This window comes from Idiotropiscis lumnitzeri, chromosome 21 (genome assembly GCF_059441095.1).
Source record: "Idiotropiscis lumnitzeri isolate Australia: NSW breed Sydney's pygmy pipehorse chromosome 21, RoL_Ilum_1.0, whole genome shotgun sequence".
In the NCBI taxonomy this organism is placed as follows: Eukaryota; Metazoa; Chordata; class Actinopteri; order Syngnathiformes; family Syngnathidae; genus Idiotropiscis; species Idiotropiscis lumnitzeri.
This window is the reverse complement of record NC_142411.1, coordinates 434,526-460,332: the sequence shown is the minus strand read 5'-3', so window position 1 is coordinate 460,332 and position 25,807 is coordinate 434,526. Positions and strand designations below refer to the sequence as shown.

Here is a 25,807-nt window from a genome sequence, read left to right as displayed (position 1 = left end):
TGCGTAAGAATCAGTGGAGTCAATAAATACACAACTTTAAAACACACTTTCCTCAAATAATCAACCACACACTTAAAAAAATAAAACACAATCAAACATGTAACATATCAATAATGAAACGTTAAACGTCAGCGTTAATATTCATGATTCAGAAATTCCACGTCACACATTTGGTTAATAGACAGATTAATATTTTCCTATTAATATTGTAATGCACCTGGTGCTTACCAATATTGTTGTGGTAGAGCGAGCAAAACGTTGCTCTTGATTTGCTTTGCTATGAGAGTGGATGTGTCTTTCAAGATAAAAATGTCTGGTGCGTATTCTGAATAATTAACTCCGCCTCTTGAAGTGTAGTGCAGCATTTGGCCACAAGAGGACAGCAGAGGCTTTTTGAGGGATGACTTAATCTTGACGAGGACGTTCACGTGCTCTTTGCCTAAAAAGTGGATGTAGTGCATAACAGGGGTCCTTATTTTATTTACAAAAAAGTACAACAAAGCATATTTAATAATACTATAATTTAAAATGCATTTATAATGGTGACGTTTGTCTTGGGGGGGAGGAAAATGCAAATGCAATTGCATCAGACAACAAACCAACATAAAGGGTTGCTGTATGAGAAAGAGCAGGATGAGGAAAATTGCGTAATGAGATATAAATAGGAGTAGAAAGGGATTTCTATTTCTATTTAGTTTCACAAAAATATTTTTTCACTGTCTTTATATGCTGATTTAAAAACCTACTTGATTTTTGTCATAAAATGCAAGTTGATCTTTACAAATTATGAGAATAAAGTTATGATAAGGCTGGAAAAAAAACAAAAATATGATAGGGCTGAAAAAAAAACATTCTTGAAGCTAATTGTTATTTCTTGAGCCAAAAATCGTACCATTTTGGACCATGTGCACAGTTCGTTCTTCCATTCTAGAGTGCAGCGAGTGTTGTGATTATGGTAGCAGCCTACAAGTGTTGTTTGTTTAGAGTCGGGTCTGGCGGGAAACGTTGCTCTTGTCCATGGAGACGGCTTCCTTGTCGTCACCGGAATCCTCGTCTTTCGTGGGATTCTTGTACTCGTAGTACTCGACCACCGGGTAGGTGACCGCGGTCAGCAGCAGCACGGCCAGCAGGATGTACAGTTTATACTCCAGACACAGGAAGGTGCTGTACGCAAACGCAATCACAAAGCCCAAAGACTCCCACATGCGGTAGTTGGCGAAGGCCGCCTCCTTCTCGGCGGGGAACAAGACGCCGTACAGAGCTGCCGCAACAATGACAAAAACAGAAAAAAATACAAAATGAATAAATACAAACTATCTCGTATTTATTCAATTGATACGACAATGAAGATGACATCAGATGCAGTAAACCCGCCTCCATTGCAAATTCTGGGTTTGAAGTCCTGCTATTTTGCAGATTGAATTTTATACAGCTTTATAATGCAATTTCTGGGGTGACACAATTTACTATACAAACGTAAAAACAACAAGTATGACATTTTGTTGACTCCTGACCGTTGGTCTGCGTCTGCCAGATGGCGTCAGCCATTCCCCACAAGGCCGGAAACACAAAGAACACACCCAACTGGTCGGGATGAGGCCTCCAGTACAACAGCGCTATAACGCACGAGAAGTTGGCCACCGCCGCTAAAAAAACAAAAACATAAAACGTTGCCCATTCCTTGTGAATAGAAAACAACAACACGAAATAGAAAGGCGGGACTTTGTACCCAGTAAGAATAGCGCCGCCCTTCCGGTGTAACGAGCCAGTCGCCCGAAGAGGAAGGAGCAAAGGGAATTGGACGCCCCGAAACACATCATCACAAAGCCCACGTAGTGAATACCCAGGGCGCACGTCACGTAGTTCTGGAAACCACACCATTTTCATGACACTCACCAAAAACAAGTACAAATACTTTTGAACATAAGTAGACTTTTTGAGGCATCCGTACTTTACTAAAGTATCTATTCTTCTGAAACACTTTTTGTGTGGAAACGAAGCGCCTCAACTCACCTCAATATCCAATTTCTTTGGCACCAAGGTGCACCGAAGCACAAACGCTGACTACTCAGTGCTGACATGTTGTGGCACAACGTGGTACTACACTCAAAGTAGGCAATTGGAAATTTCAGACTTGCCTCTGTACTGCTGTCGAACAAAAAACGAAAGAAAAAGAAAAGAAACCCCTTAAAAATCGGCGCCGTACGCCTCACCTTGGTGTACTCTCCGGACAGGAAGCTCTGCTCAAAGCCGCTGTACATGGTGAGCGGGATGAGGGTGAGCAGCCTCCAGTCCTTCAGAAGACGGAAGGTGGCCAGGAAGGTGTGGCAGAAAGGCTCGCGGTTGCCACGGAAACGGCTGGTCTGCTCCTGGTCGATGTTGTCCAGGAACACGGCCACGATCAGCATGGCCAGCGCGCCCACGCCTGTCCAGGAAATAGACCGAGCCGCCTCAAACGTGAACGCCGCTCGACAATGTTTCGACTTTGCAAAGGTGATTGGCGTCGATATTACCAATGTAGCATCCCACCAGTGTCCACACCAGTTCCTTCGCCGGCCTGCTGCTGGTGCTGTTGGAATGGATCGTCAGGCCGCAGTTGGCAGCCCCGCAAGTTTGCAGCTGCTGCTCCGAAATGTCAGCTGGCAACACAACAGTCAGTCACATGTTGAGGATCCATTTCTTGACCGTTTGAGTCAATGTGGTTTAGGATTTTACTTGAACAAAATAAATCATTAAATAAAATCATTTCATATATGATATTTTTACGTCATCATTTTTGTCGTTGTTTGAACATATATTTGAATGGTTTGTATTCTTTCGAAATTGTCCCACTTCACGACATATAAATTGTTCCTTTTTTTTTTTCATTTATGATTTGCTTCTTCAGTAGTTGCTCATGTTTTTGTGTGAATTATTTAGTTTTACTTCATGATTTTTATCTTTTGATCATTTGCACATTCTTCCTTAATATTTTGTTTTTACATTTTTTGTTTTTGCATCGTCATTTCAAGTATCATATTTCTTTTGTTTCAACTTGTCAATTTTCCCACGCAGGCACGGGGAGAACATGCAAACTCCACACAGGAAGGCCAGAGCCGCAATGGAACCCACCACCTCCGCGTTGTGAGATCTTCGTGCCGCCGTCATGAATTGAATTTTGATCCATTTTTTTCATCCTACTTTAAAGGGGGACAACCCAAGTTGCTCACTTTGCATCGAGGCGGTCGTTACCTATGTTGGTGTCCTGCCCAAAGATAAGCGAGGACATGAGGTTCCCCCACACGGCGGACGACTGAAAGATGAAGAAGAAGATGCCAAAGTACTGGTTGATGATGTGCGGACCTTTCTTGCCCTCAGTGGCCGCCTGCTTGTTGCCAGAGATGGTGAGGTACGTGCACTTGGCCGACCACAGAGGGGAGCCCCCCAAACCCAGGACCACAGACGTGGGGATGAGCGTGTACCTGACGAACACACGTGTCCAGATGAGGCAAAGACGGCACATTGCATGTGGCAGATCTGCAAGTCGGCCGGCTCAGCTTCAGACGCTGACAATCGTCCTCTAACGTCCCCCGTTCGGGACAATGATGTCCGCCGGTGGCATCGACACCCATCATGTTTATTTCATTGGGGCCAGACGCTTTTATTCCCTCCTTCTCGGCAAGCAGAGTGGGGATTTTGTCCCAAGTGAAGACTTTAGTCCCAAATTCAAGTTCGAAGCCCAAGAGAAGGTTGCAGTCCAGAGAGAAGAGTCAAGGCCTGACAAAAACACGCAAAGGGAAACTTCTAGTCCCGAGGGAAGGTTCTCCCAGTCTCAAGTCTCAAGTCTTGCAAGAAGGTTCTAGTCCGGAGAGAAACTTGTAGTCCCGGAAAGTCATTTCGTTTAAAAGAGAAACTCCAAACTAAAAGCAAGGCAAGCAGAGGAGAACGTGAACCGGCATGTCTTGTACTGCATACGTACGGTTCTTACCATCCCGGGTAAAGGTTCCCGAAGGAGTAGGAGACGTAGCAGGCCATGCCGGCCACGATGGTCCACTTGCAGCCCAGGTTCTTGATCATGAGGGGGGGCAGGAACATGGACGAGACGATGATGGACGCGTAGATGACGCTCAGCGACGCCACGCCCATGCCCTCCTCCGCATTCAGGCTGCTCTGAGGAGGGAAGCGACACACAAGCAAATATAAAACGTGTGCGCGCTTTTTCCCCAAAAATCAAATGTGGTCCTTGAGCACAAAAGTTGGCCCGCTCCTGCGGTGGCAAAGTGTCGGAAACGTTTGGCGCGCCGCAAGTCGGACTCAACTGCAGCGTTACTTTGTTCGTGACGAGTAAACGTTGGGAGCATTATGCAATGCTAATAAAGAAATAGAATAAAAAACATCTTCATTAAACAGGGAAAAGTCAGGACTTAAATCCCAAATGGATCCAAAATAAAATACTTTCCAAAAATATTTGGAATTTAAAATGAAATAAGAAAATATGTGAGAAAACAGAGCAACATTTTAAGAGGCATGAGCAATGAATAAAAACATTTGTAAATGTTTTTTTTTAAATAATGAAAATGATAAACATGGAATTTGAAATTAAAAACATACAAGATAAAATCAAATAATACAATGTTTTTACAAGGGACTGTTCATGAATAACACAGACGGCTGGCAGATCATTTTAAATTTACGGCGTAGTCAAAATAGCCATCAGTTCTATGGATTAGTAAAAACGAAAACGAGAAATACGTGAGCGTTATGAATTATAGAGAAAAAGTAATAAAAAAATCAAACCAACGTCAATAATTAATGAGAGAACAAAAGCAAATAATGGGCGGTCATCTATTTTGCTGACGTCCATTTAGGCAAATCAAACTTTTAACAGACCCTCAGACTCATACAATTTATTGCAGCCTCTCACTGTTTTTAGCTTCATAAAAGTCCCCGAATATGTTCAGGTCCATAATGACAGAAAGATGAAGAACAATATTGTATTTGTTCTGAACCTGCAAGCTTTGAAGTCCTCCATAGGCCGTGAAGAGCGACAGGAAGCCCAGCGACACCACCAGAACGTTCTTGAAATTCCGGCTAATCATGGCGGCTCTTACGATACCGAAACGCCCCAAAAATAAAAATTTCTAATCAAACTCTCGTCACCTTAATAATAAGAAGAAGAGGAACTGACAAATACGCCACCGGTAAGCTTGTGGTGGTGAGTCCTGAGAGAAACCTGACTGCAGCTGAGTGGACGAACCTTTCTGATAAATAATCTTTTACTAGCAAGACCAAAGTACACACACACGCACACGCACTTTTGTCCTTATCTTTGGGCCTCATATCAATATTTTACAATATGATGCCTTAAAATGTTTGTGATGAGCTTTATCACTACTGGTATCAGGAATTCTCTGTTATTGTGAGAGATGACGTCACACTTCTACACACACACACACATTACACATCTTGGGTGTGTTGGAAATCACTCCCAAGATCATTTTCATGTGATCTGGATTAATTTGTCCGCTCATATTGGAGATCCAGATCAGGAGGTTCAGCTCAGTTAGAAACTTTCAAACTAGTACCGGTTACTAGTACTGATCCCCAAATTCAATTTGAGATTCAACCTGCTTGGTTGCAAAAATGTTTGCATTTTGTGGCTGGATAAGAGGAAAAAAAAGCAGCCCAGATATAGTTTCAAAATATATTATTTTTGGCCTGCTTAATTCATAAACCACAAACGCTGTATTAATCTGAAGACTGTTCTTGCAAAGAATTTCTGCTTTACATTTAAAGAATGGCAATAACGTCTATACACCGGCATAAACACAATTAACTATAAATTGTATTTTAAGGTCTGGCAAACAATTGAAGTGAAGCAGCACATGACATGGGGTTTTCTAAAGTTAAAAAAAAAAGATTTTTTTTTTAACGTTCTCCCATTGGTACAAAAACAAAATGGCGTCGAGCTTCTCACCTGTTTCACAGAATGTATAAAAAAAACGCCAGCTTTCAAATGAGACCCTTTGTTAAAACTACGATTGGCAAAAAAAATTTATTGAATTCGTTTGGAACTTTCCTCATTAGACACTTTTGACTGCAGAGGTTCTACTCACTTTGGGTGAAGTTGATGATTTCTGTGGCTCCAATGGCCACAAAAGTAAAATGGTTTAGTTTTCCTGTTTCGCACTCGACACGACGTCAGCTTTCAAATGACCCCAATTGTGAAACACGACTGACAAAAAAAAATATCAAATAAATTACATTCGGTCGGAAATGCCCCCCATTAGACATTGTTGTCATATAAGGACTACATGGATTGGACTTTACGACAGTAGTCCGACATGCCCAAAACTGTAGCTACCTGGTTACTATGGCAACGCCCGCATCCGCGCTTCTTGGGGTGTTTTGATGTCACCCCTTAAAGTGCTACACACTTTGGGTGAAGCTGTTCAAATAAAACTTTGGGTGTAGGTGTTGATTCTGGTGGGCTCCCATTGCCTCCTCAGTAAAATGGCGACGAGTTTCTCACTTGATTCTCATTCTACATGGCAGCTGCTATCAAATGAAACTCATCGTAAAAAGTTCAACTGGTGAAAACGGGAATAAATCCAAAGTGTGCAACATTATCATTTTTTAACGCCAACATTGCAACCACGTGGGTCAAGTCAGGAATTTTGATGAGCCGCCATCGCTTCAAAAAAGAAAAACAAATGGCATCGTGTTTCTTACCTATTTCACATTGTATACATCGACAGCTTCCAAATGAAAAATCCGACTGACAAAAAAATAATAATAAATAGTTGTCCGACCCTTTCATGGCTATCCCGTCGTCATGGTTTCATACAGGAGCTGTTGAAAAGGGCGAAGGTTTATGAAGAGTTATTTCAAGGGCGTGGATTTGTGACTTTACAACCGCGTTGCTTCTTGTTTACAACAAGCGCACGCATGTGAGCGTAAAAACCGCGAATACTGGGGGGGGGCATAGGAAAATTAAAAATGAAAAAAAAAAAGATCGTTTCAAACAAGAGTCGGGCTTCTAAATAAACACAATTTGGGCTTTCAATTAGTTTCAGATGATGATTTCAGTCCAGAGTTAACATTTTAAAGTTACGTGTCGCGACAGATTTGAAGGGTTCAGGTTTCAAGTGAGAATTTCAAAATAGGGTTTTAAGGTTGCGTATGTACGTGTTTCAAACAATACTTAGGATCTTAAAATAGGGTTGCCATAATCAACGTGCGTGTTTTGTAGTGACGATCGCAAACAACAACTTGACTTTTGAACACTTGAAATAAAAGTTATAGTGAAGAAAGGAGATTGGTCCATGTATTAAACCTGAAAAAATACGCCAGGGGGCGCTGTTGTACTATCATGCATTTTTCAAAATGTCTAAATAGTATTAACAGTGCGACCTGTAGTTTGTCTTTTTTTACTGAGTGCAATTACTAAGCGACTTTTTTCTCCCCCATTGTCATCTTGCCTTTTAAAGACACACACATCAACAGCGGAGAGAGCTAGGATGGTGAATTCAGAGTGGATTTGCTTTGCTTGATCACCAACCTTTGATGTATTCAATCTAAAGAAAGAAACGCTGAGGCATGGGTTTTGTATAAAAAAATATAACATTTTTATTTCCAGCTACAAAGCGAAACAAGTAAGAATTTGTCACACTGCTCAATAAAATAGTAAAAAATACTGTCGTCCAAAGAAAACAAACCGAAAACTATCGATACAATAAAAAAAAAAGCATAAAACAATAACGGCTTTTAAATTAACTTACACTGTACAAATATATACACAATTTACACATTTCTGCTTGGAATGAACTAACAATTCTTCCAGTCTTCTAGTAATCTTTCTTAGTTCTCAGTGCCGTGGTCACTCACGTCCACTCGTGTCAGGACGGAAACGCTGACCTTTACACAAGACCCACGTTGAGGCCTGTGCGAACACACGCACACACACACTCACAAAAGGGAAACTGTGGCCCGCCGTGATGTGCTGCATTTGCCCGTCTGGGTGGGGGGGGGTCATTACACACCTCATTTAGAGGGGGAGGTCAAGATTGTGACTTTCCAAAAAAAACAAAAAAGAAAAAAATGGACGGGACGTGTTGTCCACAATATGATGAGTGCAGGAATCTCTCCCTGTGTCTGAAAAGTGCACGCACAAATACACGCGACACCAAAAAGTGTGCGCGGCTACTCTGACAAAGCAAGCACAAAACACGAGGCTTGTGATTATACGGACGGAGCTGCAAGATGAGTTCTGTTTTCAAGTGACAAGCCAGCCAGCCGGCCGGGCCGCCCTCACGCCATGTCGCCCATCATCTTCTTGTAGTAGACGGACTCGAAGATGTCGTTCTCGCCGGGGCAGTTGTGGTGGCAGGCGCACGACTTGATGAACATCATGTGCTTCTTCATCACTTGCCCGTCGGGGCACTTGAACTCCATGGGCAGCGTGGTGGTCCGGTGGGGGGTGCAGCAGCGGCCGTCCAGGCACACGCCGCAGAACTTGGGCCGGTACGACTTGGTGGTGGTGCAGCCCGAGATCTCGAACTTCATGGGCTTGGACAGGCGAGGCGTGCGGATGCATTTTTTTCCTTTCTGACAAACAAAGCAAGAAAACGATAACCTTTCATTTTCATGTCAAGTATTTTCATTGATTGGATTTCAGGTTGCAAAAAGACATTGTATTCTTTTCCTCCCAATGGAATTTGGCTTGATTTTCATTTTGTTGGAATGGAGTACCGACCCGGATGCTCTGCTCCAGATGGGACTCGCAGGGGCGCACCATGCACAGGCGGCTCTGTTTCTCCAGGCGGCACTCGCGGTTGTCGTTGGTGACCCGGGTGGAGACGCCCAAGCCGCAGGTTTTGGAGCAAGCGCTCCACTCGGTGGTCTGAACCAGGCAATTCTCCCGCATCAAGGACGGATCGGGGCCATAGGTCTCCTCCTGGCGGTAAGCTGCTCGCAAGCAAACAGGAAGCAAAGAGCCAGATTAGCCGACGCGTCGGCACGGGAAGCGGCTCAGGCCGGAGCAGATTAGCGACGACTCACCGGGCAAGACGGAGCCCATGAAGCTGTCGGTGTGCTGCGGGGCGTGGCACACCCACTCCTCGCAGCACTTGCCGGGCACCTTAACGCGTCTGGGCGCCGGGCAGTCGGGGCTGGGCAGACGCACGTCCATGGAGCACAGCGGCACGCAGCCCACCGCCCCGTCCAGGCACGTGCACTGGTACTTGCAGCTGCTCTGGAAGCTCTCGCCGCTCTTGTACACCATTCCTCCAAAGACGCAGGTGGCGCCCTCTCGCGCTGCAAACACAAAAATCAAACGGCTTGTTGAGTGGCGGGCGTTCAGACAGGGAAGCAAATAGGCGGGAAAAAAAAAAAAAAGGCAAATCGATTCTCGGTAGAATCGACATTTCAAAAAGTCAGACTTTAATGGAACCGTGTAAAATAACCACAGAAACAATTTGGTTGTTCGGTCTGTGCAAACATCATTTTTTCAACATGAATAGTTTGTCTGTCTTCATTTTTAAGGAAGCACCTGTTTTTGGGCAAAAAGTCAACAGCGATGCTTTGTTTTCTTTCGTGTGACGTTCGTCTGCATGTTGACGTGATTGACGCGGCCTCACCTGTGCACACGCCAATGCGTCTATTGACGGGCGAGCCAAAGTCGCAGTAGAGGCCCTTGTGGGTGTCGCAGGCGTCCCTCTCGGTGCACAGCTCCCCCATCTGCTTGGCGCACACCCGGCAGCAGCCGCAGCCGTCGGGCACCAGGCTCACGCCGGGGGCGCACTCGGGGGGCGCGGAGGGGCACGAGCACGGGCCGTTGCACTCCTGACCGGCAGCCTGAAGGCGACCGCAATCAACTTTAGCGCACGCCTCGACAAACAGACGCACGGCGAGTCAGCGAAACAAAGTCTTACCAGAGTCGAGAAGATGGCGCACACAAACGGCAGCAAAATCACTTTCTTCGCAGCGAGCATCTTGAGCGGCATAAAAAAAAAAACAAGAAAAGATTCTTGCTTCAGGGGAGTAAAATCTTCCTTTTCCTTGATCGAGTTGATCTCTTGTCGAGGGGAGTCGGGAGTCTCCCGGCTTCTTGAGGTGAAAGCTAGACTTTAGCTCGAGTCGATCTCGCTCTGAGTTGTGCCGGCAAGGCGCCGCCGCTTTTATAGCGCTCAGCCCTCGGTGGGGGGGAAACGTCACCTCGGAGGAGGACGGGAGGCTCCAGCCCTGGACAAACACGGACATGCTTGGCATTCTTTCCTGGCTTCCTGACCCCCACTCCAGACATCCCACATTCCTGCCGTCTGAAGCGAGGAGGCGGGGCTGGCCAAACAACAGCAAGCTCACTCTCGCTGACTTTCGCTCATCTGGAACAGGAAGTCTGCTCCGAGGAGGCCCGGGACCCCACACTGGGAATTCCTCAAGTCTGACTTCACAAACACAAAGCCTAAAAATATGAATTTTCAAAGGGAGGCGGCCACATGAATGAACGAGGCGGCGAGGAAAGGAAAATCATTACTTGAGAGCTTGGAGAGACATGAAAAAAGGTGGACTTGGACTCTGTCTGGAGGCATTTTTGTCCGCTGGCGTCATTGGCAGATCGCTGACGCGTGAATCGCAACGGCGGTTTAGGACGTCTGCGGCGCCGTGAACGGGAGAATATGACCACTAAGCACCTTTGAAGTGTGTGATGAGCAAATGTGTGTGTGTGAGTGTGTGCGTTGGGCCTTTTCCTTTTCGGGTGCCGTGCGATGCCAGCGAGCTTCGTGACCGTGGCTCTCCTTTCCGACATGTGAGGGCATCGCAGCAAGAAAAATCCAAAAAATGTCAAGTGAAAACTTTCCACAAATAGTCGGAGCGAATGGTGTGCCCCCGTCCGACGTGAAAAATCTGCAAAAATAATCAAAGCCGTCACTAATAAAATGGCTCAACTAGTTCCTTCAAACATTCAAACCCAAATCATAAATGGCATTACCGTTCCCAGAGCGGATGTGCCGTTTGGTACGAGATGAAGCTTTGGAGCTTCTGTTTTTCAGCTCGTCTTTGGCAGGACAAATGGCGGCCAGGGAGCGATTTAAGTGAAAACGCCGTGCGTCCGCCATGTACAGTACAGCGTGGCCGCATTGCCGGGAAAATGTTCTCCGCTCACCTGCCTAATGAGCTTTTGGGCCCAAAGGCCATGTGCCAGTCCAAAGTCGTTCTTGAGGAAAAAGGCTAGACAGAGGTTTGTGGATTTTGTTTCGTTTTTTTTGGGGGGGCGGTGGTGGGCAGGGAATCACACACCAGACGAGAATCTTATGAAAGGCAGGCCTGCTCCGTGGCCAGCCGGCCAGCCGGCACATCGGAAATGAGAAAAAAAAAAAGAAGAAGGAACCCGGAGCTGCAGGAATGTGCGAGGAGAAGCCAGCAGACGGCCTCGTTACTATTTGCAGGAAGCGTTGCCATATAAGGGCGTCTGCGCTTTTCCTAATATGGCTATGTTCTCGCTTTCTATGCTGGATGGGCACAGTAGCGCGAGTCCCGTCCGTCACGGCGAAGCCGAGGAGATATCTGACGGAAGCGGCTTGACTGGGGAGCAGATTCCGTCGAAAACGTGTCAGCTGTGACGTGCAAAGTTCAGCATGTTGGAAAAAGGACAACACAGGATACGGAAGTCGTGCGCTAATCGTTTTACAATTACCGTAACGTCGTTGGATAGCGGACAAAATGAGTTTGAACATTTGGCTGTTTGAATGCGCTGCACTGAGGATCCCGAGAGTTGACTTTTTTTTTTTTTTTTTCAGTCTCCATTTTGTCCCGGTTTTGTAAATCCGCACAGAGAAAAAACGTGCGCCTCAGCCATTTATTTCCTGGAATGGATTTCTGTCAGACTGTCAAAATGGAAGCAGGCACGCCGTTTCATGACGCTTTCTTGGGCTCACTTTTCAAAATAACAAATGCAACCCTGGAGCCAAAGTCACGTGTTTGCACGCGGTCATGCTTTTACGATGAAGGGCTCCAAGAACCATCGTCTTCTTATGGCTCGGAAGTGAACGACGCCTCGCTATTTGTTGGACTACTTTTTTTACACGAGACAACACAAAACTGCGAGTGCCAAACAAAATGTGTTTTCATTCATTTCCAAGCTTGTGAGAGAAGTCAAATGATTTTTTACGGTCTCTCGAGATTTGCGCATTTTGACAGATGAGGAAAACACATGAGCGGGCGCTATTCAAATGTTTTTTTGTGGTATTTGATTTTTTTTTTTTTTTGAGTTCTTGTGGCCCGTTTGTGTGCGTCATTGCCGCCGTGGTCCAAAAACCAAAGTCACTGTGCCTCAGATGGGATCGTATTAAAATGACAACCAAGTTCGACAAGTCGGAGCGAGTAAGAATCCGAACACGGCAGCCGTCCCGGTCAAAGTGCCGAGAGCAGCAAAAGTTGTTCCGAGTCTGCAAACGGTCATGACCTCGCCGCGTGACGTCACTGCGCCGTCTAAATGTAGCCGGCACCTGTGAAGTGGACAGGTGGTGTCATGCCAGGCAGTTGGAGGAGGGGGGTGGGGGACTCGTGGGGGCTTGCTTCGGGAGTCGGATGACGACACACTTGCACCTCTTGTTCCCAGAGCGGGCGAGTCCATCACGCCGCGCTCGGTGATGTCATCGGTGACGCCGCCGCGACAGAGAGGCCCCTGTGTCGAGGCCGGCACATTTCGACACGTTCAAGTCACGCCTTCGCACCGCTGAATGCGCACTTTTCACGTTTAAAATATTTTGACGATTTGGTTCAAGTTGGTGGTGGTCTTCCCTTTCACGACTGCGTGCTCCTGAAACTTGCTTTTATTTGAGGCTTTTCCAAACTGCAGATCATCCCGAACACGCCGCGAACAAAAGGGGGCCAAAATAATATTTAAGGTCAGCGTGTGCAGATCAATTTCTGACGAGCGAAGTGAGCGTACACTTGACGGCATTTACGTGAAAAGACTTGCCTCGCCAGAATGGGAACGTTGCGCGCACAGTCAATAAGAGAATAAAGGCGGCTCATTTCCATTCCTTGCCACGTGCAAAATATTTGGACATCGAAACAAGTCATGTCGGTATCCCGGAACAAAACGCGCCGGCCCCGAGAGGTTCCAATGTGCGAGTCAAGCGTGCCAACGCGTCTCCACATTCGAGCTGCTTTGATCAGCTCCCGGCGACAGATTCCATTAGCGGCGGCCGGCGCGCCAACGGAGGAATGTTTCCGCGGCCTTCGTCAAACGATGCCGCGCCGCTGCGTCGACGGCGCATTCTCAAAATGGCTTTACCTGCGGCCGGATTTTTCGGCTGCTTTGAACCGTCGTGGCTGTAAACGAGATGCCGAGAGGTTTTCACAAGGACGCCAAACACTTGCGTGGGCCACATGATATTGCGCTTAATGTGCCACTTGTTGCTAGGAGCCTTTTGTGATGCCCGCAGGCCCAAAATAAAAAGTTGCAGCGGCAGCCGCAATCACGACGGCGTACAAGTTTGGACACAACGCAACCTTAATAAACAAATGACACGGCTGGAAAAAATGGAAAGTTAATGAATATTTGTGGCTCAGCCCAACAACAGAAATTTGTAGCCGCTAACATTTCAGGCTCATGCTCAAGATGTCTCGTCGACCGGAGTGGTGTTTGTAATCTTGATGGCGTGAGCTCGATAAAAGCCGTCCGTTGGCGCGACAGACGATCGCAATCATTAGCGCCCACCGCTAAGGGTGAGCATGTCAACGGCGTTTTGTATCGGTGGTTAGCATGAAGCTGCCAGGAGGGCTCCGTCATTAATTCCAAATGGTTGCGTTGACAGTTGACAAGTGGGAGTCAAACAGTCGCAAGGGTGGAAAGTAATAACAGAGGAGGGGAGATGAGAGGGGACATTGAGTGACGACTTCAGGTTATAATAATGTTGAGAGCGGCTCGGGGGGCGCAAATGAATTGTCAAGATGGATGGAAACAGAGTCTATTTAAAGGCCCGCCGGCCGACTGGAAAAAAAAAAAAAAAAAGGCCAGACTGGAAACAAGCATGAGACCCCGGCCGCCATCTTTTTTCTTCTTCAGGCTGCGTTTGGAATTACGACATTTTAATAGGCGGCGATATATTACATACCCCGGCATCTCCATTCCACCGGGACATACTTGGAAACATATTTGTGTGAAACGCTTCCTCATTAATCATTCAGCTTGCCACAAAAGGAGGTGAGACGTCTCACACCTCCACGCTGAACAAAGCAACTTTGACCAGCTCCAGATCGACCGGCGTTTTTTCCAACTTGGGTGAAAATCTTCACTCTGGAGACTCATTTCATGTTCATTTACGACACGTCACCAGCAAAGTCCGGCCGAAGAAAAAAGCAAACGACTGTCGTTCAATCACCTTGGCCAATTTTTTTCGAGCCATCCATCACCAAGTGAAGAGCTGACCGAGCGATGCGATGGACAGAAAACAATCGGCAAGCACCCGCGTGGCGAACCCGTTTGGTTTTTGACTGCCTTGCCCTCGCGTATGAGAAAGGAGAGCCAGCGCCACCCATGCATTTGTCTTTCGTGGCTCTAACCGCCCCCCTCAGGGCAATCGGAACCAAATCGTCATCACCAAAACGAGCATGACACCCCTGAAGGCAGCACGCACGGCCTGGCAACACGAGCCGATGCCGACGCGACATCAGGGGGCTTAGCCACTAAGGCACACTGGAAACTTTTGTTTTTGTGTTCGCGCTGCAGACACCCGGACGACAATCTGTTCCCGTGTCAGGTGGTCTCCGTCGTGTGGGTCCCGGATGGGCTCGCCGCCTTTTTCAGCTTTCTAAACTTAGCGCGCACGACTTCCTCTTCGGGACCTCACACACGCAAGACACCGTTGCAGCGTCCCGCTCTTTTCAAACTCAAACATGCCAAGTGCCAGTGACCCCCCAAAAAGGTTTCTAAATATAGCAAAGGGTCTTTCCCACACACAGATGCGCCGTCCTCTCCCAAAAGGACAACTCGTTCTCTTGTGGCCGCGGGAAATAAGAATGGAAATTGAAAGATACGCTTTGCATTTCTTCTTTGGAGTTCCTGGCTGACGGTGATGCTCTTGGATGCGGGAAAGGAGAGCCACACTTAAAGGAAAGGGTCAAATAGCAATGTGAGCATACTCAGACACTCACGCGGAGACGTCACATGCGTGTGCTATTTTCAGGCACTTAGCGAGAGCCGCGCTGCATTACGCCACCTCAAGATTTTCACGCACGTCGTGACCCACTTCATAGAAGTGAACAATAAAGCATTTTGCCTTCCATGACAAAGGCTGAGCCGCGCCGTATTTCTTTGCAGATGCGCACAACTGAGTAACGTTGGAGCCCTCTTCGGTTGTCCTTTGGCGTCAACGGTGGCTTGAAGCGCTTCATTTATGTGGCGCGTTTTCCGACCGCTGACCTTCTTCATTTCTCGGCGATTCAACAAATACCGGAGATGTGGAACTACTTCCCGCTGATCCGAATTCGGATTGTCCGGCCTTGGCGGTGGTACCTTTGACACATTTTGCGCCGGTGCCAGACCCAGTACCACAAAGGCGTTGGGCATATTTGCAGTTCAGACTCATGCCAGCGTTTCAAAGCGGGCGATTAAATTTACTCAGCTTGCGGCGATCTGGACCAAATCCGAGCACACGCTCGTTTGAAGCGAATACATATTGGTGCTTTTGAGGCGATCGCTTCCCAGCAGGAACGTCGAGCCCCCCCCCCCCTATTAGCCTGGCACACGACTGCATAGTTGGGCTAATTGGCTTCCTGTAAGAGCCCCGGGTGAAAACACGCCATTTAATCACTCGCCGCTCCTTTTGTCTCAGCGGCTGCCAAAGTCAATGTTGACGCTCAACTCTGCCGTTTTCTCACAGGTGTTTTCTATCCGCAATGTGCCAACACTTTCACCTTAACATTCCTCAATTATCAAAGGCCATCGCAGCTTTCATGCGACGTTTGGCCGCATGGACTGTTTGAGCGCGACAAAATTGCCGTCAAGTCCCACCTCAAAGTGGACGCGCTAATTACTGACCTGCTGTTTTGTGCGCGCGATTTGACCCACCGAGCGCGCGGAGGAAGTTGAGACCGCAAGTCAGGAAGTGTTATTATGGGATGCTGCCAAAAATGGACAAGGGAGCATTCAAGGTTCAAATGTTTACATTTTCATATCCAAGGTCCAACATTGCTCGGCAGCCCGTTATTAAGTTGCTTTATTGCAACAACAACAACAAATGGAAAGTGACCACATGACCTCTTTTCACACCATGATTAGTTGGGGGTTTTTTTTTTAGACCCAGAAAGAGCATTCTGTCGTCCGCTGCCGTCACATGCAATTTTCTCTATTCAAAAACTACAACAAAAGGTTTTGCATTCAAGGCGCCACAGCAGATGAGATTGTTTTCATTCAAAAATCATTTTGTGCAAGTCATTCATATGTATTTGGATCACGGACTCAAACGGCAACCACCTCACCGGCGTTCCCATGCGAAGTTATAATTGGTTCCAGAAATCGTCAGATTTTTTTTTCCTCTGTACCGTGCCTAAAAAGGACCCCTCCCTGTCTGGGCTTCTCCCTCATCTAAGTGCGAGCTACAAGGCCAAACATTAACGCTCAAACTGAGCCGCCACCTCGTGCCGGCCAAGCTACCGCACTCGTCCGTCCATCCGAGGGTGCGTCAGCTCGCCGGCGGGTCGTTTTGGTACCGGGGGCGCGTGTCTCTGCATGCCAACTACCTGATTCTAAGACAAAAAGTTCAGAGTGAACACAAGTCCTCATTTCAGAGGGCTTTTTTTTTTTTTTGCAGACTTGGTAGGGAAAAAAGTATTCGCTGAGATGTAAATTTCTAGATTGCACGCTATCAACAAAACAAATACGTGATAAACCCTCACGGTAGGATTTGATCTCGTCAAACATGACGATGGCAAGCGTTTAACACGACATTACAAGCTCCACTGAGCAAATGATTACGTGAAACAATATGGTCGCTATCGTGAATGGCGAGCGTCCGCCACTTACAGATGAAGATGAAAATCTTTAGAAATCCAGTAGGACTCAAAGAGACAAAGTGTTCTTTCTGCTTCCGAACCGCCAGCGGCAGCCAGTGAGTGGAAAAAAAAATAACGCACGGCGCTCTTTGCAACAACACGGAACGAGACGGGGGCGGCGTGACGGCGGATTCCTCGGCGAGGTGAGGAGGAAGTGATGACGCAGGACGGCGCCGTCGCTCAGCTCGCTGTCAAAAGTTTCACACGCCTCTGCGACCTCGAGGGCGCTCACGACATGAGCTAATATGTCGTACCGAGGTGGTAAACGAGCAGCGGGTGACCCATTTTGTCCATTTGGCGATGTTGACGCCGCACACGCCTCCGCCAAGGACAAACAATCCTAATTACATTTCCCGCATAGCAACCGATGCTAAACTAGCGACGCTACGTTAAGCGAAGCTACGATAACGCGTGAACGCCTTCCAAAATTGAGGTCGGGTATCGAGCAATCGGCCCGTATGACCGTAAAAGGTGCTCGCGTGGATCTCGATGTCCAAATTGTAAGACTCGACAGCCGTGAGCTTCAATGCTAATTGGAGTGAGCTCGTGCATCCATCAGCGGCAGTGAGCAAGTGAGGAGGGGACAAAGTTGCCATGGGCTGATTTGACAAAAGATTTCGGGGGGTAAGACATTAAAGCTTGCGGATATTGAATAACTTTGCCGTTGTTGCCGTATAGCTAAGGCCACATTTTTAGCCACTGCCAGTTGGTGCCGAGAGACATTAAATAGCCAGCCGCACATCGTACATCGAAATGAAGAACTTCATCCACTTGAGCCAAAGTCCCCCAGCGTCCCCCCCAAAAAACATCACGTTCATGGTACACGACGATGCAAAAGTGCGGCGCGAGCGTTACGCAACGCGGAGGTGTTGTGTGACGGCGCGTGCATGCGAGGCCTTGTCTGCCTCTGCTGGTGCGCGCGTCTCAACCGCCGACCAACGTGTTCCGTCAAAGCGTCGCCTGTCTCCAGACGATCCGTTCTCACACTTAAATAATCGACACAAGCAAGTTTTCCCCACCGATGTGTCCAAAATCGGCTGGCTTTTTTTAATGTTTGCTGTCAATTTGGTAGGCCGGACGTCGGCGTAGGAAGCACGATGGACGAGTTTTATGCATGATGGATAGAAATTGATATATTGGTAAAAAGCCCGACCAGTTGCCCATTTTTGGGCCATTTTTATGAATAAGGCCGCAGGGCGGGGGACTGACCGGCAAAAAAAGGGTCTGGTTGTGACAAATCATGCCAGTTTCTTGCTCTAACCCCATTTTGGGACTCGGAACGGAATCGTATGGCGATCGCGAGAAAAGATGACACCGTTCATGGAGTGAATGACGAACGGAATGTAAAAAAAAAAAAAAAAAAAAAAAGCCACTGACATTCAACTGGAGCCATGAGTCAAAGTCGCTCACAACGCGTTCCAATATCTGTAATTATTTTGGCCTCAGTCTCGCTTTTGTTGATTTATAGTTTGAGGTGTCAAAAAAGCGACAAATTTGAGCATTGCTTTTGCTTGACATGTTTCTTCTTTTTCCCCATTGATGAAAGAAGAGTGGACTTTCCTATGTTTGGTGCTTTGGTCCCACAAAACAATATTTTGTGTCAAAATGCACTAAAAGGGCTGCAACAAAAGTTGAATTGAGAGTTGGGGACTCAAATTGCTCTCTTGATACTTCTTTTGGTCAACTGCCAAGTTCTAAAATGTTCGGGTCAGCGAATAAGAAAGAAGAATTCTAGCGCCATCCGCTGCCCCCAGTAAAGAGACACAAACTGATGGGAAATTGTGTTTTTCTCAAAGTTTGGACAGCTCCACAGCCTAAATCGACTTTTGATCCGCCTTTGGCATCCAAATGGAAAAGGCTTCTTTTGTGCGTTTGCGTCTTCTCACGGTCAGCGTTGGCAGGCATGTTTGCTTGATCGCCGCTCGGCCGCCCGTGTGTTTATGCAGGTGCGGGACGTTGGGGACGCGAGCGGCCCAATTGCAAAAGGGGACGCCTTTCTATGCGGCATTTTACTGGGCCGGGCCCAGAGAAGGCATTTCCTCAGCTTACTGGAAATGGAGCAGTAAAGGGTTAGAAACATGTCACGACAGGGGGAGAAATATTTCAGTGTCAGGTACGAGATGGACACATGCACAGAGTGACATTTTGCACCATTTCTGAATAGATCTTTTTCTTTTTTTTTGGAGTTGAGGAAGAGTTACATTTTGTTTTCTGGACCCAACGGTGACTTGATCACGTCAAGCTACGTTCTGAACTGTGATTGTTTTGGTTTTTTTGTGTATTTTGTCAAGTCATTGCGGTTGCATTTGAATAGAAAAGCCACCCGATTAAATCAATCAAAATATGGACCAAATGTTTTTCATTGGCAGGCGATAGGATGCTGTCACTCATCTCAAAAATATGCGAGAAGAGTGAGGCAATTTCTGGAAATGTTGTGTCATCATTCTTTGCACATTTAGAAGCAACTATGACATAAGCGTGATGCTTGCACCTGTGTGCATGATGGCCAGATCAACGGCTTCACAAAACCTCAAATAAGACGATTGACTCGAAAAGCTGCCAAAATACTCGCGGCAAAATCAACTTTCAACTATCACGGCGCATCCATTGCGCTTTCTCAGCCAATAAACAGCCACAGAATCTGTCAGTGTCCACCAAGACTTTGGGAGTAAATGGAGAAAAGGTCATCATGACGCATGCGCCACCATTTTTAATAAAAGATGACACATAAAATGTAACTATTCGATTGGCGTTGGTGAAAATAAAAAAAAAATGCTTCAAGCAAGTGAAAGAAATATCCTGGCCAACAAAGAACAACGATGCAGTATATATTTTGCCTTGATCTACAATCTTGGTTGTATTTGCTTTTTTTTTTGCATGTCCATAAAAACAAGCCGCGAGGGGCCCCCGAGATGTACATAAGCTAAAAGTCGACGAGCGCCACTTTAAAAGCTTGTCAACTTTGGCCCTCGCCCTCTAAATGAGCCGCCGCTCAATGAGCCGCACTGTTGCAGCGCGGCGGACGCAAACACAGATGCGCGCCTTAAAACGCGCTCGCAGCGAAGACATTTGAAAGAAAACAAACAGGATTCCTGAGCGCTGCGCTGTGGCGTGAGGCCGCCGGACGCCCGCACAAAGAAGGGCCTGTTTGGCGCCGCGCTCGCTCGTTGCAGCCATGTTGACCCAAGCGACTTTAGAATGTTTGCGCCATAGCTTTCTGACCGCTTGATTAAAAATATCGTTTGATGCTCCGAGCGAGGGGCAGCTCAGACCGGTCCGAGCGAGCGCCGCGCGAACAACGCGGCCTCTCATCAACGTGGAAAAGTCGGCAACAGACAGTCAAACGATTGAGGGCCCGCTTTGCTTTTTTGAATGATATAAAACAAGCGCGGCTCAAACTGCCAAATGTGTTCGGGCATGTCGGTCGGTCAGTCCGGACAAAAACATCTCAACAACTTGCTCACGTTCACGATTCCCAATTTCCATCTTGTGGATACCAAACGTTTCCTCTTTCGTTACGTTTGTGATGCAAACTGCCCGTCGGCATCACCAAAACGGCCCTCGCAAAGCCTCATTTTCGGAGAAATCAAAAATTGAAAAATTCAATTGCTTATTTTCTTTTTGCCTTGATTAACGATAACTTGCGACTCTTCCGCATTCTGACAGCGCACTCCGGTCTGAGAAAAGGAAAAATGTCGCCTGAGCTTCCACCCGCTGTGACGAACATCTCACACCACTGCGAGTAAATGGCGTCCTGTTTGCCGGGCGGCTCTTCGCCAACCTCTGGCCCTCCCCACGGGCCGGCGCGTCTCGTTAGCTTTGTCCGCCTCAGACATCAAATTGCCGTAAATGAACGAACATAAAGCACAGGCCGGCAGCTGCCAACGATAGCGACGAACAAACGTGACGAGATGCTGACGGGAGACGGAACTCGGCAACCCGACTGAATGTTGATGATGGATGTAAATGAGTCTGGTAAAGAAAACCATGACGAGCATTTTCTTATAAAGCCAAATGGTAATTATCCCGACAGGCCTGCAGAAAGCGAAAGTGCAATGACTGCGATTGCCCTCGACTGCTATGTAAGACGATCTGAAATTCGGCGTGTGTGGACCGAAATGTGTGGTCTGACCACATCCTTTTTTTTCGCAGGAACAACACGGCCACCTCGGAGCGACCGCCATCGTTCTTTCCCACCAACAGCGAAGTTGGCCACGGAGGCGACGACGCGAGGTCATGTTGGTCTCCGTGTAATTCTCCTCCATGGTTACGCCACTCTCCGCAAACACATGTGGGCCCTTTTAACACAGATGACATTTAGACTTCCAAACGGTTTGTTTGAAGACGCATCCACTTTTTGTCGCTGCGTAAAAACTGCCGCCCTCGCGGTCCCAAAGAATGTGTGTGGGCTGCAAGTTGTTAACAAAAAAAAATCAAGAACAAGCTCAGAGATGGGGCAAAAAATGTTGAGCAGGAAGTGAGGGGATTGGAGGAGATTACGGGGGCCAGTGAGATTATGGATTTTCCAAATTGGAGGAGCCTCTGGAAGCCTGAGAAGCCGCGGGATCGCCATTCTGCTGGTGGAGGTTTTGGGAGGTACTTTAAATGTTTTAAAATTTCAGGTTTTGTGGAAATGACAAAATGCAGGATTAGAGGCGGGGGTATAAATTTCCAGGCCAAATTAAATCATTCACTGCTAGCTCAATAAAAATGGATCTTTGACGCATTACGCCGTCAATGGCAGTGAAGGAATTAAAAGTTAGCAGTTGGGGTCCAAAGCTACAAGCTTGCCCGAACGTAATGGATAATTTGCTCTCCGGTTTGAATCCATCAGCTACATCTGCGTCGCATTGGAGCTCATTTGAGGGAATTCAACGTACATCATCGACGTTTGAGTCCTGCTATCCGTCGAGAATGGCCGCCGGCAGACTTTCTGTACCAATTTGTGCTTGGGTCCTTGAGACTTTTTCATGTGTCCTGTAATGATCGACATCTCCACTTAGTTTCAGCTCAATTGGCCAAACTTGTATCAAGGGCCGATTTTTTTTTCTATCCAGGGAACGCATCCGAGTCCCCCCCGCCCCCAAAAGCTCAATTTTACTTTCGTGCTGGAGGTTTGCTGCAAATTTCACGCAACTTCCTGTTATGATATTTGAAAAAAGCAACTTGATTAATGTCCAAATGAAATGAAGAAGGTATGCATTTTTCTTTATATCTGTAAAAGCGCGCCCTTTGATCCTGTCTAAAGCGACTCTTCATCTTTGATGTTCTGTGTCCATGCGGGGGTATTTTGAAGCGGCTCGAACATCCCGTCACACACCTCACTACCTCGTAGGGAGCGACTTCCTATTGAGAAAAACATCAATATTTGCCCAAACGGGACAACAGAAGCCTCTGAAGCGCAAAGGCAGAAGCCACGCAAAGCTTCTGTCGGCCGGTGCTAGCCTTCAACGACAAACTTTGTGTACACGCCGCCACGGCCAGCTGTAGCTCATCGTTATTTATGAGCAAATATTTCTTCTGGGAAAGAGAGAAAATATTTTCAAAGTCAAAGTTGGCATTCCTGGGCTGCCGCGAGGAATTCTGAGGATGCCCGTACAACAACATACAAGTCAGCTTCATTGGAAGGCCGATGCGCTAATGGAATAAACGCACGCTGACCTTAACGCTTTCTGCAGAGTTTTGTTATTAACGTCTAAAAATAGCAAGGACATCTGCGTCTTCATGACAACTGTTGGCAAGTTGCAATGCAAGGAAAGAAGACGGCAAAGGCACCACAATGCATCTTTGGAGTTTTTGAGGTCGGAAAAGTAATAATCTTGTGAGAATAAAGACCGAGCGCAACGCTAACTCATGATGACAAACGCCTCAGACGGGCTAATGCGTTGACGTTGCAGTAGTAAGAAACAACTCACTTGAACGCCAACGGAAGCAACACACATACAGACGATATAAACGTACTCGCAAGCAAAGATTGTTTACTTTATCCTCTGCAAAAAACGACTAACATGACTGCAGAGAGTCACTAAGTATTTTTTTTCTCAGCGTGTAATGTAACAGGAATGACGTCTTGAATGATTTTTTTAAACATGAAAGTACAATACAATGAGATCATTTTGCATTTTACAAGTGAAAATGCATACAAAGATGTCTTTATTTTCTCAATGAAGCCGTATTTTTCAAGTGAAAAAGGTATAATACTGATAATGTTATATGTTTTTGTCAAGAATACACAATAAAGTGCAGAACATAAATGATTATGATAACGGCTTGTCAAGGATGTGGATCTCCTCAAAAGTTATGCTGAATCAATGTGTGTGTGTTTGATCATATTTTGTATGAGTGAATATTAAAGGTTCACTGAGACTGAGAAGGGACCACAGACGGGGGATGATCAGGCTGCAATGGATGCCAAGTGGGCAACATTTGAAACTTAAAATGATGCGACGCAATGTGAGCTGAGACAACGTGAGAGTCAAATCAAATGAAGCGCCGCAGGAAGACGACTTGGGCGGAGCCCGGTCGGTCTGCAGTAAGCTTCAAAGGCGGTCACCGAGAGGCTCCTTCGGCCTTCATAGTAGCATGTTGCTAATCAACTACTGCCCCCTGCTGGGTGCAATACCCTCCTCCAGGTTTTTGCACCTCCTCTCGACCCAAACTTGGGCAAATACATCACATCTTACTCCAACATTGACATAGTGCGCATAGAAATTGTGTTCATGTTTTTCGGAAAAACAAACAAATACTGAAGAGGCGTATTTACGAGACAAAATGTCAAGAAACGGTCGCCTCAACTAGCCGAAATGACCTCAGCCGAGCAAAGTTTAGCTCGCATCAAAAATGGAAATAAACATCATTCCTTCCCTTTCACATCGAAAAGGAGCAACACATCGTCGTCATCGTCGTGTGAATGATTCATCAAGTCACAACAAAACAGCCCCTCCTGCGCTCCAACACTGTAATGAGCACTCGTTGATATACGATTGAAAGTTTGGCCTTGATTTTTTTATTTATTTATTTTTTGGGTGGACTAAATTGGATTGAAAGGAAAGTGGTCCAAAATGTGTCAGTCAAGAAAAGGCCAAATGGGCATGAACTGTCCAAGTGGAACTGTGTTGTTTGAAGTAACCAACATTCTCAGCTGCTTTATAAGCGTGAAACTTAACGACCCACTCTCAAAGGAAAACCAAAATAAAGTCAAGCTACTCACCCGATGAAGCCGCCTCATGATGCAAAGCGGAGCAACTGGTGGCATTTTAGACGTCTTGCTTGGGTTAAGAAAATTTGTCTGGCAGGAAAAAAGCCAAAGAAAAAGTGATGCACATCATTATCTTGCAAGAACTACTGTAAAATGTGAAAAAAACTAAACAAATAAGACGAAAGCAAATGGTCTACAAAAGAGGTGTCTATTTGTCGGCTCAATTGGAAAATTACAACTTCCAACCCAAAATGTCGACCTCAATTTTGCAATTTTTTGCTTTACGAGGGGACTTCTGGTCATCATTAAATATATATATGGATTTACGGAGAAAAAAGTTGCCCTAAAAATGAGCCCTTGGCTGTCTGGGCCTGTTTGGAGGCAAATATTGATTCCGATATTAGGTCAAATAAATTGAGAATCAAATATATAAGAAGAAAATAACTTCCAAGATAAGAGTTACAACCGCAACATTTGACAATACTTTGTCCTTACATTTTTCTTTGTAGCTTTATATTCTTTATAGCAGAAAGAAACATGGAGAAAACGACCAACTTTGGTGCATTTTTTTTTGTTGGCTATTTGAATGTCATCATTGTTTGATCAGCTAGATTGATTGGCTCCGCCTCCCAATCAAGAATTTGGATGGATAATTGTCGATGTCTTAGATGTCCACAAAAGGAACGTCCCTCCTTCTTGCTCAGTTTCTTCAACGTCGAAGAAGCTTTAGGACTAAAGGCGAACACCTTTAATTTGAAGGGAACAATTAACAACGCTCAAACTTCACCCCTCGTTAAGACTCCTGGCAAGTGCGGAGTAGGAAAAACCAGCTGGGCTCTTTGCAGCAACTTGCAACATTCCAAAAGAACCGGCTGGTCAGCTCATGTATTGGCACCTGCGCGTCCACAGTCTCTTCCATTGGCCAAAGCCACATTTTCCTCCTACGTGTCAGCAATATGTTACTTCCGCGCCGCAATAACTCGCCCAGCACTTACGGCCCCCCTGATCTCATCCCGCTCGCCCGCATCACGGCAGCCTATTCCCAGCGCCAAGATGACACACAGTATTGGTTTTGAACACTAAACGTTTGTTTCGATTCAAACCAAAATACTTAGGCCAGACATATTCCATCCTTCACAGAACTGTCACTTTAAGAAACATGACACGATCCCTTTTTTCTGTCGAGACATCATCAACTAAATGACCAGTCAATGCTTGCCAAGCCAAAACGATGCTCCGCAAGGCTCCGTCACGAGCCCACGTCTGTATTCTCTTATTTACTGCATGGCTTTCAATGGGTTGAAATTGTTCAACGATATTTGTGGAGAAGAGTTGGATATGAAATTACGCGACCCAAGGCCATCCACTCAATTGCTATCCGCCAACAAAGATCTTTTTGCTGACTTTAGTCGTCTCTGGAATCAATTGAGTGCGTCGGTTCAACAATGCTGAATGTGTCGGGGATGCGAATTCAAAATATGCAATATATAAAAAACACAAATTACCTGAGCACGTTCTCCGTTAGGAATTCTTGTAAACGTCCTGTTCCAACGCTGTCACCGGCGTTTA

The 25,807-nt window shown here is 46.4% G+C and overlaps 2 protein-coding genes across 2 annotated transcripts; both read right to left on the bottom strand.

The window, feature by feature from the left end:
* Positions 1-308: 308 nt before the first annotated feature.
* Positions 309-6,366, bottom strand: unc93a (unc-93 homolog A). The gene is made up of 8 exons (XM_088286522.1): positions 6,096-6,366; positions 3,968-4,149; positions 3,232-3,461; positions 2,514-2,639; positions 2,214-2,425; positions 1,730-1,865; positions 1,515-1,646; positions 309-1,261 (listed from the first exon to the last, which is right to left on the bottom strand). Exons 2-8 carry the CDS (start codon positions 4,123-4,125, stop codon positions 981-983), a joined length of 1,275 nt encoding a protein of 424 aa, XP_088142648.1. The 5' UTR covers positions 4,126-4,149; positions 6,096-6,366; the 3' UTR covers positions 309-980.
* Positions 6,367-7,583: 1,217 nt separating this feature from the next.
* On the bottom strand, positions 7,584-10,245 carry ccn2a (cellular communication network factor 2a). Its single transcript, XM_088286780.1, has 5 exons — positions 9,912-10,245; positions 9,618-9,834; positions 9,040-9,294; positions 8,735-8,946; positions 7,584-8,586 (listed from the first exon to the last, which is right to left on the bottom strand). Exons 1-5 carry the CDS (start codon positions 9,981-9,983, stop codon positions 8,290-8,292), a joined length of 1,053 nt encoding a protein of 350 aa, XP_088142906.1. The 5' UTR covers positions 9,984-10,245; the 3' UTR covers positions 7,584-8,289.
* Between the last annotated feature and the right edge of the window lie 15,562 nt (positions 10,246-25,807).

Excerpts from the sequence above, each read along its gene's own strand:
- unc93a (XM_088286522.1), bottom strand. The coding sequence starts at position 4,125 with ATGGGCGTGGCGTCGCTGAGCGTCATCTACGCGTCCATCATCGTCTCG. Across the intron at positions 1,647-1,729 it reads GGCGGCGCTATTCTTACTGG|CGGCGGTGGCCAACTTCTCG; the intron begins GTACAAAGTCCC and ends TTGTTTTTTTAG. Across the intron at positions 1,262-1,514 it reads CTGGCAGACGCAGACCAACG|CTCTGTACGGCGTCTTGTTC; the intron begins GTCAGGAGTCAA and ends TTGTTGCGGCAG.
- ccn2a (XM_088286780.1), bottom strand. The coding sequence starts at position 9,983 with ATGCCGCTCAAGATGCTCGCTGCGAAGAAAGTGATTTTGCTGCCGTTT. Across the intron at positions 9,835-9,911 it reads GCGCCATCTTCTCGACTCTG|GCTGCCGGTCAGGAGTGCAA; the intron begins GTAAGACTTTGT and ends GGTCGCCTTCAG. Across the intron at positions 8,947-9,039 it reads CATGGGCTCCGTCTTGCCCG|CTTACCGCCAGGAGGAGACC; the intron begins GTGAGTCGTCGC and ends GCTTGCGAGCAG.